The sequence below is a fragment of the Crassostrea angulata genome, chromosome 10 (genome assembly GCF_025612915.1).
Source record: "Crassostrea angulata isolate pt1a10 chromosome 10, ASM2561291v2, whole genome shotgun sequence".
Taxonomy (NCBI): Eukaryota; Metazoa; Mollusca; class Bivalvia; order Ostreida; family Ostreidae; genus Magallana; species Magallana angulata.
In genome coordinates, this window is record NC_069120.1 from 3,544,781 (window position 1) to 3,561,649 (window position 16,869).

General features: G+C 34.9%; 2 protein-coding genes across 2 annotated transcripts; one reads left to right on the plus strand and one right to left on the minus strand.

Moving 5' to 3' along the window:
• Window positions 1–42: 42 nt before the first annotated feature.
• LOC128167558 (meiosis-specific with OB domain-containing protein-like) lies at window positions 43–11,419 on the plus strand. Its single transcript, XM_052833342.1, has 13 exons — window positions 43–406; window positions 653–710; window positions 941–1,072; window positions 2,057–2,132; window positions 2,512–2,704; window positions 2,939–3,039; window positions 3,637–3,689; window positions 4,997–5,092; window positions 5,414–5,503; window positions 7,752–7,911; window positions 8,070–8,289; window positions 10,275–10,361; window positions 10,616–11,419. The coding sequence occupies exons 1-13, from the start codon at window positions 191–193 to the stop codon at window positions 10,703–10,705; spliced, it is 1,572 nt and encodes a 523-aa protein (XP_052689302.1). The 5' UTR covers window positions 43–190; the 3' UTR covers window positions 10,706–11,419.
• LOC128167559 (methionine aminopeptidase 1-like) lies at window positions 11,169–16,835 on the minus strand. The gene is made up of 13 exons (XM_052833343.1): window positions 16,679–16,835; window positions 16,020–16,071; window positions 15,755–15,837; window positions 15,497–15,557; window positions 15,303–15,394; window positions 14,914–14,997; window positions 14,731–14,798; window positions 14,503–14,573; window positions 14,117–14,248; window positions 13,920–14,025; window positions 13,123–13,160; window positions 12,858–12,923; window positions 11,169–11,667 (listed from the first exon to the last, which is right to left on the minus strand). Exons 1-13 carry the CDS (start codon window positions 16,799–16,801, stop codon window positions 11,501–11,503), a joined length of 1,143 nt encoding a protein of 380 aa, XP_052689303.1. The 5' UTR covers window positions 16,802–16,835; the 3' UTR covers window positions 11,169–11,500.
• Window positions 16,836–16,869: the final 34 nt, after the last annotated feature.

Consider the following 16,869-nt stretch of genomic DNA (forward strand, 5'->3'; position numbering starts at 1 on the left):
ATTTCTAAAAATAATTTTACTTACAGTGGCGGGGCCCTTTGAAAAAGTTATGAACGTTGTTTTAATATTTTATTATTAGCATGATTTAGTTACACTATTTACATGTAATCGCAATTTTGGGGATTTTTTTTGCACGGAAGCACGTGCCCATTGTTATCATTTGATTTGCAGACGACATTCGCGACTGAAAATGGCATGGTCAGGATCTCAGTACCAGCAGCTCTCAGCCTCGGCAGATGTCATGCATCGGAAAAACAGATCTATAGCTCAGTGTCCGAGCAACAATTTTGGAATGTCATACAATTCAGGAAAGTCAAATCATGATTATTCCAGGACAAATCAACAACAAAGATCGAATGGAGATGCAATCAAAATTCAGGATGTCAATCAAGCCTCGTCAAATGTTGTACGCAGGCTTGTTTTCTTAATTCCATTCTCAATGCATGAAGACTGTCCGTTTGTATATTAAGTGACGTATATAATTATTTCTGTGTTTTTGATTTTGATTTTTAAGGCCTAACGTTAATGAATAAAAAATATTGATAAGTTTAGCATACAAACAATAATGTTAGATGGGAAAATGCAATTTATTATGTACTTTTGAACAATTTTTTACTTATTCGTCATGATAATTGATTTTTCTTCCTTTCAGACCATTGTTGGAATTATAATTGCAAAAGAATCTCCAAAATCAATCATCTCCAAAAAGAGTAAGTTGCAAATTGTAATAAAACTAAGTGTCACACCTAAGACAACTTATTTATTTTCCTCATAATGTACCAAATACAACCTTACCCTAATAATGCCACAGACCAATGTTAACTTCATCTACACTGTACATTGTACTTCTGTTATTTTTGTTAATTGGAGAAATATTTATATAGTAATAAATAGTGTTGGATGCTGAATGATAAAAACATACCGGTAATCAAAATTTCAGATCCAGGCACAGAGCGCCACCTGGTGAGCTTTGTTGTGAGGGATTCTCCTGCAGGGTTTGTGGCAGTCACCTGTTGGGGATCAGAGAGGTACATAGCAGAAATATCCAACATCTACCATACAGGAGACATAGGTAAAGTGACCCTAGAGAACTTTAAAACTCTCTGATATAAGCCTTCCTTATAAAATTGTTTGTTTGGAATTGCTGCCTGGAGGTTTCTAGACCAATTTTATTTTTCAGGCTTGAAATAAAAATTTGGTAAAAAAATAAAAAATATTCATATAAAAAAGTTCTTTTGTTTTTATAAAAAAAAAATTTATGAGCACGGGGTATTTCTACGAAGCGGTGGGCAACTCCAAACAAAGAATAATTTTATTTCGGCCTTATGATGGCCATAAATAATTATAAACCAATCCTGTTGTCACCTGAAATTTGATACCCAAATCAACTAAGTTGCGAGGGATACCAGTTTGATGTTTTTGACCTGTCCATCAGTCAGTCATGCAGTCATTTTGTCAATCTTGTTTTTTTGTAAGTCCAACTCCACTTATACCATTGCACAGAACTTGCGTAAAACTTTGTTGGTACATGTATTTAGGACACAATGTGTAGATGTGTATATTACCAGGAAATTCTGATTCAAATAACTTTCTGGGATTTTTGGCCCCTTTGGAATTCAGAATTTTGTATTATGTGGCATTTCATTTGTTGATTTCATGTGAGTTTATGCTCTTTTAATTATCAAATTATTTTAGGTATTTAATGCATATCCTGCCAATCATTAAACATTTCAGCCTTAACATGCTTGAATCTTGGGTACACGTCACTGGTTAATTTTCTTACATTCATCAATTGCCTTTCAACATAATAATATAGGTACTTGTATATGGTTATCCCTTTAACTCTTTTAAGGAAACATTATATCCATCAACTAATACAGATGATTGAAATTCTGTGGCACCCAAAAACTTCATAAACCATGTGAAATTAAAATCATGCTCTATTTGGTTGAAATGCCTAATATTGCTGCATATCTTTCAACTGAATTGCAACACACACTATTGAATTACTGGTAGCTGCTTTGATATTAACATTTTATGTAATTGTCCTTTTCAGTCCAGCTGTCCAACTTCCAGGTGTTGATGAAAGCCACAGATGGAAGTGAAGAAAAATTTAGACCATACACTCCTTTGTAAGAGTAAAATACAACATTTTCTAAGTATTGTTCCTTCCGAGAGTTTGTTGTTGTCTTTAAAAGGCGATATCTAAAAGTACAGAAACATACTTTATTTGGCTGTGTATTCTTTTTAGCGCATTTGGCGGAATGCCGGTTTCGCAATTAAGTACATCGCTAAATGAAATGCATAAATGTATAGGAAAAGTCACATTTAGGAATACTCTAATTCAAATCCACGCCAACTTGTTCAAAAACCAATTTCCGCCAAATATCATACACGCCAAATCTAATACATTTATACAGTATACTGGTCTACAATTTTGATACATATGTATTGAGAATAGTAATTGGATTTAAAATGATCCTCAATATTAGCATTTAATTTACTTTACAGACCATTTAGTTTTTCTCTGAGTGAAAACCATTCCTCCATCACTTCGTATGATGGAACTGATGTGGATATTTACCAACCCTTGCTTCATCTCCCAACAAAAGCCAGCAATGACTACTACAGTCTGGAGGACATTGTGGCTAATGGACAGGGACTCAGTGGAGAACACATCAATATACTGGCCATCCTGAAAAAGGTTTTACAATAAGTATAGTATAAATAAATCCTCAATATTATAAAAAACCATGACCACTAGTTTTAATGGGTAACAGAGACAAATACTGCCTCATGTGGGGGTTTGAACCAAGGTCTTATGGCATGCAAATCCAGCATTCTACAGTTAAAGGTTTAAACAACTAGCCAGAGCTAGAGTTAAGGAATGCCATATACCTGACTCTAGATCTACCACGAATGGATTCCTTTATTTCAGGTTGGTGCAGTGAAGGATATAACCACAAAGACAGGCAGACAGACCCAAAGATGTGAACTGACTCTGATGGATGAAGGAATGGCCGCCTTCCCATTTATCATGTCAGTATGAGAGAGAGAGAGAGAGAGAGAGAGAGAGAGAGAGAGAGAGAGAGAAAGAGGCGTTTCTAATGTACATGTAGTTTTTAAAGTATATGAGTTTTATTGATAATTAAGCAATTGTAATAGTATGGTGCATGCATGGTCTTCTAGGGTGAACATCATTTAAATGGGGTGATAGTCAGACTGGTTGGAATACCAATGCCAGATAGCTCACTAGCTCAGTGAGTAGATCGAGCACCTGACTAGTGATTCAGGGGACCAGTGTTTGAATCCTGGTCTTGTTTTTATTTCTTCCATCCAGTCACATTTGGTGCAGTGCCAACCCTTGAAACTGACAGGTTAACTCCTGCCAAGGGAAAGAGCTTGGGGATGGTGATCTTCAAGGTTCTTCGTTTAGGCAGGACAGGAAGGAATGACCAGACAGTCAGACTGGTTCAAATACCGGCACCAGATACCTCAGTTGGTAGAGCACCTGCATGACAAGAGATTCAGGGGGCCTGGGTTTGAATCACAGTCTGGTCCTTTACTATTTCTCCAATCTGGATCATTACACAATTATTGGAAATAAAATACATGACAGAAATGTGATAATTTCAGATGGGACAAAGAAGCTGCTTCCATGGCTACCACTTGGACACCATATAGAACAGGTAAGAGAATAAAGATTGGATTAAGTTCATGGTTACTTTGCTGGAAAAAGATTGTACTGTAGAAATGGAAAGCCCCCTTGTTCATCTGTAGACGGAAAGACACAAAAACTCGTAAGATGACTAGATGAGCTCTTTAAGGACTTGCTCAGTGTGTCCTATGGTGATAAGTCCATCTGTCTGTCTGTCTGCATAGGGACATTACTTGTCAAGAGCATATTTTTCCCCTTCCCTCTTGACTACTCTTGCTCATACTTCACCAACAAAGTACCTTTGGATTAAAGAGAGCACAATTTCCTTGAATTAAGATTTTAGGTCAGCGATCTTGGTGATCAATTGTACATACCGGTATATCAGAGCTGTGCTTATGGCTAGGATTTTGATCTCTGATATTTTTTGGGGGAAAAAACAGCTGTTGAACTCTGTCATTTTTTCACAGAATATTGCATATTGGGTACTCCTACTGTATGGATAACTCCTACAACAGTTTTCAAGATAGGAAGTTGTTGTTTTGCAGATCAATTGTACATATATCAGAGCTGGGCAAATTACTTGGTATATGAGTTTTGTTAATTTATGAAAAAAATACCACATGTAGAACTTGGTCATTTTCTCGCAGAATATTGCATATAGGGTACTCCAATTTTCTGGATACAGCCGGTAGGTAGTGTTTATCAATTCAGGGTCAACATGGATTATGGATACAGTTCACATTAAAGAAAAGCCGGTTTGCTGTCGCATTGACAGCTTTTCACTTGTTCTCTTTGACACAGTCTAATATTCAGACATTACCACAATACTGCCTGTAGGAAAGGAGTGTGCAGTGACCTTGAAGAAACTTTCTATGTTTTAGGTCAGGGTCACAGCAGATCTCTCTACATGTATAAACTCCCAGTTGAGACCCACAATAGAGTGCTTTTGGAATAAAGGATTTGCAATGATCTTAAACCAAATTTTAAGCTTAATGTCAAGTAAAGTCGACCTCTGCAATGCTTCCCATTCTAATGTCCTTCAGTGACTTCATTTAAGTGTGGCACTTTAAGATAGCCTCCTTCTTGATGTATAATCATGGTTGTGATTTGTATGTTCTTTATGATAGCTGGAGAAGACTTGTATTCTTTTAAGAACAATTATTGCTTTTAAATTGTTAGTTCAAATGAAATTCATTACCTGAACTGTTTTATCAGGAATTTAACATTTTACAAAAGATATTTTTTTAAACAATTTTTCCTATTAAGATAAGTCATGATTCTCAAGAAAATTGTATGAAATAGCCTTTATTTTTTATCATTGTGTTTTGATGTTTTCAGTGTTGTTTGTGGCAGATGCTAGGATGTCCTTTGACAACTACCGATCTTGTATGGTAGCTACTTCTGATTCCAAAACAATCTTCACAGTCAATCCAGGTATAATATCTCGCTGTATATACATCAGACTTCTATACATTGTATAAGAGCTTCCCTGTATATTATATCTCGCTGTATATACATCAGACTTCTATACATTGTATAAGAGCTTCCCTGTATAATATCTCGCTGTATATACATCAGACTTCTATACATTGTATAAGAGCTTCCTTGTATAATATATCTCGCTGTAAATACATCAGACTTCTATACATTGTATAAAAGCATCCCTGTATAATATCTCGCTGTATATACATCAGACTTCTATACATTGTATAAAAGCATCCCTGTAACCAATAACAACCTTTCATTCTGACACAGATACACAAGAAGCACACAGTCTCTATCAGTACGCCCAGCAGTGCGACTCCGCAGAGGAACCAGAGGATGATTCCAAGTCAGACCCACCCTGTGTGTATTCAATAAATAGACCCCATGATAACTGCGGTACTGCTCTCTTGTAGGGCAAATTGACACATTTTCGGCAATTTTTTAGCTGAAAGATAATTAAATGACATATAATAATAACATTGCATATTACATATCAACGAAACTACCGGCATGTCAAATTGCCTAATACAAAAGAGCAATATGTGTACTACAGTTACCATGAAGGGGTATATAACAGTTAACATAACATTTTTAACCGGGTTTTCCAACGGAAAAATCCGGTTATTAAAATGGTGAAAATGGCGGGCGGGCGGGTGGGTGGGCGGGCGGGCGGGCGGCTGCCAAAAGGGTACCCTCATTGTACGGATAACTCCTCCTACAGTTTTCAAGATGGGAAGTTGTTCTTTTGCAGGTCAATTGTACCGGTACATATATCAGAGGTGTGCATATTGCTAGGATTTTGATTTCTGATAATTTATCAAAAAAATACAAGCTTTTGAACTTAGTCATTTTTTGGCAAAATATTTCATATACAATGTAGGGTACCCTCATTGTACGGATAACTCCTCCTACAGTTTTCAAGATAGGAAGTTGTTCTTTTGCAGATCAATTGTACTTATATTAGAGATGTGCATATTGCTAGGATTTTGATTTCCGATAATTTATCGAAAAAATACCAGCTTTTGAACTTCGTCATTTTTTGGCAAAATATTGCAAATAGGGTACCCTCAGTGTACGGATAACTCCTCCTACAGTTCTCAAGATAGGAAGTTGTTCTTTTGCAGATCAATTGTACATATATAAGAGGTGTGCATATTGCTAGGATTTTGATTTCTGATTATTTATGAAAAAAATACTAGCTTTTGAACTTAAGTCATTTTTTGGCAAAATGTTGCATATAGGGTACTCCATTTCACTGGATATGGGTTGACATGGATTATGGATACAGTTCACATAAAAGAAAATCCGGTTTGCTGTCACATTGACAGCTTTTCACTTGTTACTTCTGAAATCTTCAATATCATAGATATATTTAGGACCGAGATTGAAGCTAAATACTACCATTGCTTCTTGATGCATTTTAATTTCTTACTTTAATCTCTATATATCCTCTTATATATCTGGGTTTTTTTTTTACCACAGTCTAGACGAGTTCAAGATAATTAGTTTGATTGTCCATGTTTGTTACATGTGTATGTTGATCATGTCAATGTTCAAATAATGTATTTAGTTTTCACTACTAGAATAGAACAAAAAAGTACATATAACAGTGTATTGGTATGAATTCTGATTTTCACTTAAGAATGTGGGCGCTTAAGATGTAGATTCGGCAGGAATCTGGGTGCACAAGGAGAGTGAAAATTTCATCAATTAATTTTGAATATTTTTCGAATTATAACCGTTATTTGGTTTCTGTTGGATGTGGAATGAGTGGAAAAATATTTGAAATGCTAAAGGTTTTATTATAATATGGGTCTAAATATAGCAACACGATGCAATTCATGCAAAATCCTACTTATTTACAACTGTTTTTAAATGATTTTGTTGTCTCTGGGTCTTCTCTCCACAAATTTGAAACGTGTAAAGGTAACATATTTCAACATAAAAAATGTCGCATTTTAAAAAAAGATGGAGAGATGACCCAGAGATGACTAATTATGTACTTTTCAAATTATTTTTTGAAGGATAAAAAACAAAGTCCATTGATATGACAGTGGTGTTTCAAACAGTACTTTATAGAGCATATATTGACAAGTCTCCGTGGCTCAGTGGTTTCGTCCTGGATTTAGTGAATACATACATTCAGTGTTTTGGGTTCAAATCCAACTGGTGGTTTTTTTTTAAAAAATTAAACTTTTTTGTTTTAAATGTATGTTATTATAACATGATGTTGAATTATAATATACCGGTATATTTTAATTTGTTTTTATTGATTTCTAGATGTATGAACACTATAAAAAAATTCTTTTCTTATTACTAGTTTTTTAGGATAACACAATATAACTTCATTAAATAATGTTTTCATTAACATTTCCAACTAGTTATCGGTTTACCTCTCATTGCCATTTTTTGAAAGCTTTGTGAGTTTTTTAATAACCGGAATAGCCATGTACTTCGACTCTCAACATAATATATTTTTGTTGAAACCTGTACATAGCCTTTCGAGGTTATAGACATTTAAATCCCAATTGATTCGTGTCGAGGATTCCTGCAAACTTACAATCTTGTGCGCTCACTTTCTTTATACTGCAATCTTGGACTCTTTCAGTGGAAAAAATAACGGACAAGTATACAGTGTCGGATGTGAAAAGTTTGATGGACAACTACCAGGAACATTGGAAGCCCACAGCTCATGGTGTGAGTTGTCTCTACCTGTCTCAGTTCAACACGGACACAGAAGATTCCAATACAGTTATCTCCTACAAATGGTAAAGAACAGACCCTTCCAATTCATTTCATAACCTGGTCAATACCTAACCATTCAATGGTGGTTATCCTACATGTACAATTGTATTTCTGTCTTACAGATGGTATTTTTATACACTGGAAAACCTCAGATCATATGATAATAAACATATTATTGTAGTGACAAGTGTAAACACCCTCTAACAGAGAAGAATGGCTACCTGTGTTCTAATGTGGACTGCTGTGATGGGACTTTGTCCTTGTTTGAGACCTCTGACCCCCCAGAACTAGACAGAGCAGAGCTAGAGTACAGGATACCTGTCTCCCTGACCGACCACACAGGCTCACTGGAGCACTGTTACCTGTACGGGAGTGTGGCAGAACACCTAATGGGAATCAAGGTGAGAATCATCATCTCTGATAACAGCAAGATCAACTGCAATTAATTAATGCAGCACTTAGGTGAGAGGACCAGGAGAATGAAGATGTGTGGTATATATTGTCTTCAAACCAGTTGCAGTTGCATATTGAATGAGAACAGTTACTGGTACTTGCTGTGTGATCAGAAGGGAATGTACACTTATATATTCAAAGCACTTAAATTCAGCACACCTCAATTCTGAAAAAAGATAGCAACTGTTTTTTAACCCAGACTTATTCATCTTGAATATCATAACACATAGCAAGGACATCTTAATTATTGAAATGTGATCAACACTATTAACTGCAGCTGTGGAATGTTTGTTCCTCCTGAATATCATCAGGTCTTCATTGCAATTGTGAATAGATACAGTTTCTAAATCTATATAAACTCTGTTATTATACCCCCCGTAAACAAAGTTTGGGGGGGTATATAGGAATCACCTTGTCCGTCCGTCCCTCTGTCTGTGCAATCGTGTCCGGTCCATATCTTTCTTATGGAGAAACATTGGAAGTTCTTACTTCACAAAGATTGCTTATGACCTAAGGGTGTGTCATGACCTTGATGCAAGGTCATTCGGGCAAAGTCAAGGTCACTGGCAGAAAAAATGCAAAATTTGTGTCCGGTCCATATCTTTCTTATGGAGAAACATTGGAAGTTCTTACTTCACACAAAGATTGCTTATGACCTAAGGGTGTGTCATGACCTTGACCCAAGGTCATTTGGCAAAGTCAAGGTCACTGGCAGAAAAAATGCAAAATTTGTGTCCGGTCCATATCTTTCTTATGGAGAAACATTGGAAGTTCTTACTTCACACAAAGATTGCTTATGACCTAAGGGTGTGTCATGACCTTGACCCAAGGTCATTTGGTCAAGGTCACTGGCAGAAAAAGTGCAAAATTTGTGTCCGGTCCTTATCTTCCTTATTTAGAAGCATTGAATGTTCTTACTTAACACAAAGATTGCTTATGACCTAAGGGTGTGTCATGACCTTGACCCAAGGTCATTCGGGCAAGGTCAAGGGTTGAAAAATGCAAAATTCTTGTCCGGTCCATATCGTTCTTACGGAGAAACATTGAAAGTTCTTACTATACACAAAGATTGCTTATGACCTAAGGGTGTGTCATGACCTTGACCCAAGGTCATTCGGTCAAGGTCACTGGCAGAAAAAGTGCAAAATTTGTGTCCGGTCCATATCTTCCTTATTGAGAAGCATTTTATGTTTTTACTTCACACAAATATTGCTTATGACCAAAGGATGTGTCATGACCTTGACCCAAGGTCAATTGAGGAAGTTCAAGGTCATTGTTTCAAAAATGCTAAATTCTGTCTGTGTCATGTCTTGTATTAATGGAAATATTGGAAGCTAAAATTTGACACAAAGCTTGCTCTTCTCAGGCTACATAAAATTGTTTTTAGATTCTCATTCCCATTTTTTTAGAAATGGCCTGCCCCGATGAATTTTTTTTGGGGAAAGAAAATGTGTGGAAAAATTTTTTTGGACAAAATCCGGCTCAGTATACCAATAATTCAAAATGTTTAAATATTAATGGCCGCTTGACATGTAGATTTCGTTTGATTAGAGTGATGGTTGTTAACGGAAGGATGCAAATGTCCTCATGCATTAACAGTTAACTTAAAATAAAATGGAATTAAAGGATAGAAATTGGTTTGTTTACTCCTATTAGCATGAACAGTTTTAAAAAATAGAGCAGTTGTTATTTATAGAAAATGGACAGTGAAATAGATTCATCCAATATTTTCTATAATAGCAAAAATACACGCGTTATGATTTTTTTCTTTGCGGGGAGTATCAATTGTGAGCTTGCTCACAGTACCTCTAGTTTATTTAACAACATACTATTGCATATGAGAAAAAAAAAGTGTTTGTAAACAGAACAATGCACATTTATATTCAACAATTACCAGTAATTTACATGCATTTACGCTGAAAAATTTTTTCAGGTTGAAAATTTTCTGAAAATGGATTTAGAAAATCGCACTCGAATTAAATGGAGGTTTCTAATGGAAAGATGCAAAGTTTACTTCAAGGTATGTTCTAAATTAAATTAGAAATTCTAAACATGGTCTGTATACAAGAAAATGCAAATCATAAAATGCGATTTTCAGTCACATCTTTATCTGTTATCTTCATCTTTAAACGTGGTGTTCTCCCACTTATTTATTTGTTTGCAAGTTCTCCAACTGAATTTGAAATGAAAACCTGGTACAACATTTATACCTTTGAATAAAAGCATTATAGTTATGGATTGTATAGTCTAACACGAGAGCGTTAATCAATACAGGTGTACAGAAGTAACAAGGACGGAGGGCGAGCAGTCATTCAGATTATGTCATGTTCACTGGCACATCCTCAAGACATCATCAGTTTGTAATAGAACCTCTTCTACAGATTGTTATGCAGAGCATATGGTAGGCTCTTCTACAGCAGACACTGTGATAAATCATTATACAGAGCCCATAGTGGCCTCTTCTACAGCAGACACTGTGATAAATCATTATACAGAACCCATAGTGGCCTTTTCTACAGCAGACACTGTGATAAATCATTATACAGAGCCCATAGTGGCCTCTTCTACAGCAGACACTGTGAGACTTCATTATGCAGAACCCATAGTGGCCTCCTCTACAGCACACACTGTGAGACTTCATTATGCAGAGCCCATAGAGGCCTCCTCTACAGCACACACTGTGAGACTTTATTATACAGAACCCATAGAGGCCTCCTCTACAGCAGACACTGTGAGACATTGTTATACAGAGCATATGGTAGACAGGATCTACCACATCAGGCTCATTTGTTTCTTAATTGATACATTACACGGAAACTACAGAAAACTTTCTGTAGGAGATTTTCTTTTATTTCAGATGTACATTTTTATCTGTTCACATACTATCTTGTTAAAAAGGAGACTGGATTCCCCCTCAGTCTATAAGAAAAATTTACAACCCCTGTTGTAAATTCTTTTGAGTTATTTTTGCACAAATGTACATGTTTAAACACTGTTTGAAATAACAGATGCGACAAAACTGTGCAAGAGCATTATAAGTTTTGTAATATCTTCAAAATAAATAATTCATAACAAGCAGATCAAAATTTGGCATTTTTTTTAGTTGGTGTTCTACAATACTTTTTTAAAAGTAAAAACCAAACAATTTGATTTTCGGGTTTATAATTTGTCCATAAAATGAGGTTGTCCATTGTTTTCTCGCCGCCTTGTTAGCACTTCGCAGCCTGTATCAGTGACCAACAAAGTGTGCTCAAACTGAGCAGACCGCTTGCCGTCCAAGGTGACTGCAGTCCAGTTATCGGGCCACATCTCATCTCGCCAAGTACCTGATGCACATAGAAAGGTAATCGGTTAACATGTTTCCCAGCTTATAGGGGAAGGAAACTAAAAATATGTTGTACAATAAATCAATTAATCATTATCTACTATACAGTAAAACACGGTTATAGCGAACACCCTTATAATGAATTGACGCTTACAGCGAAGTGAATTTCATTCCCCAAGTCTCTATTTCATGTTGTAAACTTGACGGATATAACGAATTACGCTTATAACGAATTTAAATTGGCCGTCCCTGGGACTTCGTTATAAGCGTGTTTTACTGTAGTTGTAAATCATATTTATTTTCATTAAAAACCCCGGCACAATGAATTAATCAAGAAAATCAATAGCTTAATTTAAATTCCCACTGCCATGGAACTTTAATCTATGAGTTCACACCATCTATTCTGGTTTGTTTTATCAACATAGCATCAGTATCAAATCATTAATTCGCTCTAAATGACAAGGTCTGTAAAAATTGAAACAAAATCGATTTGAGACCATTCTTTTACCTTTGACTTTCCACTAAATTACAAACCAACGTCAAACGGAGCATGTTCATTGAAATTTAAAAGCAGAGGTCAAAGTCGGTGGAAAGAGTCAACAGATGCCAAGTATCGTAGAAAACATTGCTGTCGTTATTTCGACATAGTGATTCTGACTTACAATTACAACATACTTTTTAGTTAGTGGAGAACTCGACTTGGAATAAAAATTTACTCCACTTCATTTCAACTTTTAATGATATCTACTTTCATTTACTCAATAAAAATGCATATATTTATGCATACATGTATTTATTCTTTAGATTAACATGTAAACCTAAACATTATCAATTTTGTTCAGTCGATGACTTGAGTAACAGAAAGGCATAAACCAGCATTTTATTCAGAGCACTGTGTACATCGTATATATGAAAACCAAACCGGAAGAGATGGTGTGACATCAAAATATTTAATTTTTTTGGTTTTTAATACAAGAGTTCTACATCATGGCAGCCTTTAATAAATATGATTTCTCTAACTTCAAGCGTGCATTAAAGCTTAATTATGTAGTTTATGATCAAAACAGCATGACCACTTGTGATAATTTAAACCACTTTATTAATATACATAAAATATGTTTTTGACTTTCCTAACCCTTTAATAATCTGGTGAAAATTGACAGGTAAATGGTTGACAACTGATATGTTTACCTTCTGATATCATTGGCTCTATGGTAAATGAATGCCCAGGTTTCATGACTCCAATAGCCTTGTTTTCTGCAGAAAAAACAAACAAGGGATGAATAATGATGCTGTTGGATGATATGACTAGCAAGATAATTTTAATAATTACAGTCAATGATTAACTGTACAACCCATAATATCAGAGTCATTCAATAACGATATATTTATTGAGAAGATATTGTGTTAAATAGGAGTGTTCAGAAATTCAAGTGAAGGATAAAAAGAGACTTACTGCTATAATGTGGTACACTAGGAGCTGTGTGAAATAATCTGTGAAAAGAGATAATCAATGTAAAAATTATTCACTATTAAAATAGTAAGTATAAAATTGGAAAAATGTAATGCATTTAATGCACTAGACACAATAATATTGTTTTAAAACATGCGAGTTGACCAGTTTATGATAATCCTTCCCCTATTGAGTTTTGGACTTTTTAAAATACGGTTACCAGTAGAATTTTTTTTATTATTATATACCTCTGTGAATACTTTTTATGTAAAATTACAATAAATACCCCGGTAAACATGCTATTCTATCTAACTGTGAAATAGTTTCCGAGCCATCTGCCCATGGTAAATAGTCATAGAAACTAATTACTGGCAGCATTTGATTTTCCTCGTTTTTAAACTTGAAATGTGTGATTCAGATTTAAAAGGTGTAATCAGAGTCTCACATTAAATTCAAAGTCTGACAACTTTACTTTGTTTACCATTAAGAAAATCTGCATCTGAAAATTGCAGACAAAGTTTTCTTTAGTGTAATAAAATACCTATTTTCTGACAAGTCAGACAATATCAAGTTTATTGTCCCCCTCGACAGCAACTATTTCCCTTGGTTTCACCTCATGAAATAGTTGCTGTCCCTGGGGACAATAAACTTGCTATTGTCCTCATAGCCAGTAAATAGGTATGTAATATTTATTAAGATTTCTTACAAACGATGTGGAACATAAAAATGTTAAAGAATATTTTCTGTATTTTTCTAATAAAATCAATTCTGTTGTGCATGAATGTGTCCAGACCACTTACTGGTGAATGCCATGGCCGCAGTAGCTGCGGACTACTGAGAATCCGTGGGCCTGCGCATGCTTTTGGATGATGTTTCCCATATCTCTGTACCGCACACCTGGCTTCACTAAACACAAATACAACACCTGTTACAACTAATCTATATTAAATTACTGAAAATCTCAAGGCGAAGGAAAAATGGGTAAAAGCCTTCATACCTTCATCTATGGCTAGAGATAGGCATTCGTGGGTTGTTTTCACCAGCTTTTTGCTTCTTTCATCCACATTTCCAACAAAAAAAGTTTCATTCAGATCTCCATGGCAACCTCTATGGTAAACAGTAATATCAACTGGAAAAGAATTTATTGCAAATAAAGTTTTTATTTTACAATATCGATTTATGTTGATTCAAGATAACAAATTAATAGTGCACAATTATTTTATAAAGAAATCAAACTTTATAAATGGCATCAAACTTGTTTAAAATATATATAAACTGTAAATATCTCCAATGATTTAAGTATCAAAAATATTACTGACATAACATTGCTGGTTCATTAATAGATATATAACTAGAACTAAGTACTCTCTGATGTATACCTACCATTCATTATGTCTCCATCTTCTAAAGGTCTCATATCGGGAATACCATGGCAGATGACCTCATTTACTGACCTAAAAAAACAAATTTATCATTCAGGACCTTCTGATGAAAGACTGTTAACAAATTTTGAAAACTCAATTGAAGAAACACAGTTTCTCACAGGTCTTGTCAATAAACTTGTTCATTCTCTTGTGGTTTTTCTGCAAAGAATTGTAAAATATAACTTACGTACAACAGGACTTGGGAAAGCAGTAGTAATTGAGTGGAGAGGGGTAGCATTGTCTGTCCACACAGGCCTGAATATGAAACAATGCCAGTTAAAATTCAAATACCAGTATGCATGTAATTACAACATCCGCATTTAAATGTCTTTTAAGAAATTGTTTGTGATATTTATTGAAAAACATTTACCTCATGAACAATCCTATCAATTTCTTCTGTTGTGATGCCCACTTCTGTTGCATTGGCAGCAATGTCTAAAACCTCTCTGCCTAACTGTAAAATGAAAAGAAAAAAAAAAGATCCATGTGCTTTCATCAATTATTCAATATCTAATACATGTACATACAAGAATTATATGCCTAAAATGAAGAATTCAGGCAGAGGACTGTTCTTGTGATAAAAGGATCAGGATTGCATTTTACAAAAGAACTTAAGGCCCTGTTTACACTTTTAAAAAGGTTTCATTTTAATACACTTCTATCTTTCTTTCTCTGGCCTAGTTAACACTTCTCATTGATAATTTTTACAATTCTAACCATGTTTACACTTCTCACTGTAATTATTTACACTTTTTATACCTTACAGGTAACCCTCAAATCTTCCTGTTCTTCGTCTGTAAGGATCTTGATATTGGTGGATCCCCTCATTTGTCTTTCACTAATAGGAACACCTGACATAAACAATTCATGTGCAGTAAGTAAATGGTAAAACATTCCCTCAATATCTTGAATGAAAGAAGTGTTGGGTTTTTTATCTAGAAGCGAGGCCTTACCCTCTGGGTGATCAGCATAGTCTGGCCTAGGTATCGTGTCAGGAACCAACCGCTTGGGGGACTAAAAATAATTTTTTAAGAACATAATTATCTGTTTTTTGCATGATCATTGTGGAAAATTTATTTCAATACATGTATACCTTTTTAATGTATCTTTGGGACAATGATGCATCTGAGATTCACCAAGATTCATCTGACAAACTTTTTTTTTCAAGTAACAGATAATACTTAACCTGTGGCTCCCAACCTTTAACTTACCACTCGTTGAGGTCTTAGGGCACCTGTGAACTTAAATCCAGGCCAAGGGTTGTATTCACCACTGTTCTTTGCTGAATTTTCTTCTGCAAAAACATTACAGTACTAATACAGTTATGGAATGTACCAGTAAATAACTGACAAATTTGAATCATCTTCAATATCCTCAACAATGGAATATATTTTTTCTGACACTTTTCAAAACTCTGAAACATTTTTCAATTGTGTCATTTTGTTACTTTCACCAAAAATGATGTTTCAAACTTACTTGCTTTCTTGTGAATTTTCTTGTGTTCATCCCAAAATCCTTTAAAACAATCCTAAAAACAATGTGACAGATTTAATATATGGATCGATGCAAGCTTGCTGATTTTCAAAGGAAAAACATTATACTCTTTATTGTACATGTTTAGGACCATTGTCAAATGATATCGTCATGAATGATAGACACATTGCGCTTGTATATTTGTACCATAAAAGATTAAAATATTTAATAACACTCTATTTCATCTGTCTTACTTTTACAAAAGATATCCAAAAACCTTCTTCTCATTTTAAATTTTTACTGTTAAATAATTACTTTGTGTTCTGCTTATTATCGAAGTGATCAAACTATAAACATTGTTTATAAAGAAATTAAAAGTCAGATTCATAGTCACTCAACAAAGAAATTGCCCCCCAAAAAACGTGGAATATCGGAGAATGTTTTTTAAGACAAAAGTTAGTCTCTTAAATAAAATTAATCAACCACACAGAGTACTAATAGATACTGAGTCTTAAGTTGCAAATATCTTATATTTGATACTGTTAGTCTTCTTTAAAATCGCCTGGCTTTCAGCAATTCGTTCACTTTATCAAGGAAATTCGAATTAATTCTAACGTTATATTGACATTTTTCAAGAAAAAAAAGTTAATGTATGAACAAACCTGCGAGCAGAAAAATGAACCGGGAATGGCTAACTTGATACACGTTGGACATTGTAGTTTTGCGTCTTTGTCACAGCCTGGGGTCTCACAAGATCGCTGGACCACTTCTCCGTTGGCTGCCATTTCCGAGTTACTTCCTCTTGAGGAAACACTAATATGCAAATCGGAACGTATTTTCCCCCGGAAAGTAC

What these genes read in the sequence shown, in the direction of transcription:
- LOC128167558 (XM_052833342.1), top strand. Translation starts at nt 191, where the DNA reads ATGGCATGGTCAGGATCTCAGTACCAGCAGCTCTCAGCCTCGGCAGAT. An exon ending in AATCTTCACAGTCAATCCAG is followed by an intron (nt 5,093 to 5,413) that starts GTATAATATCTC and finishes ATTCTGACACAG; the next exon opens with ATACACAAGAAGCACACAGT. An exon ending in AACACCTAATGGGAATCAAG is followed by an intron (nt 8,290 to 10,274) that starts GTGAGAATCATC and finishes AAATTTTTTCAG; the next exon opens with GTTGAAAATTTTCTGAAAAT.
- LOC128167559 (XM_052833343.1), bottom strand. Translation starts at nt 16,801, where the DNA reads ATGGCAGCCAACGGAGAAGTGGTCCAGCGATCTTGTGAGACCCCAGGC. An exon ending in GAAAATTCACAAGAAAGCAA is followed by an intron (nt 15,838 to 16,019) that starts GTAAGTTTGAAA and finishes ATGTTTTTGCAG; the next exon opens with AAGAAAATTCAGCAAAGAAC. An exon ending in TTGATAGGATTGTTCATGAG is followed by an intron (nt 14,799 to 14,913) that starts GTAAATGTTTTT and finishes TTTCATATTCAG; the next exon opens with GCCTGTGTGGACAGACAATG.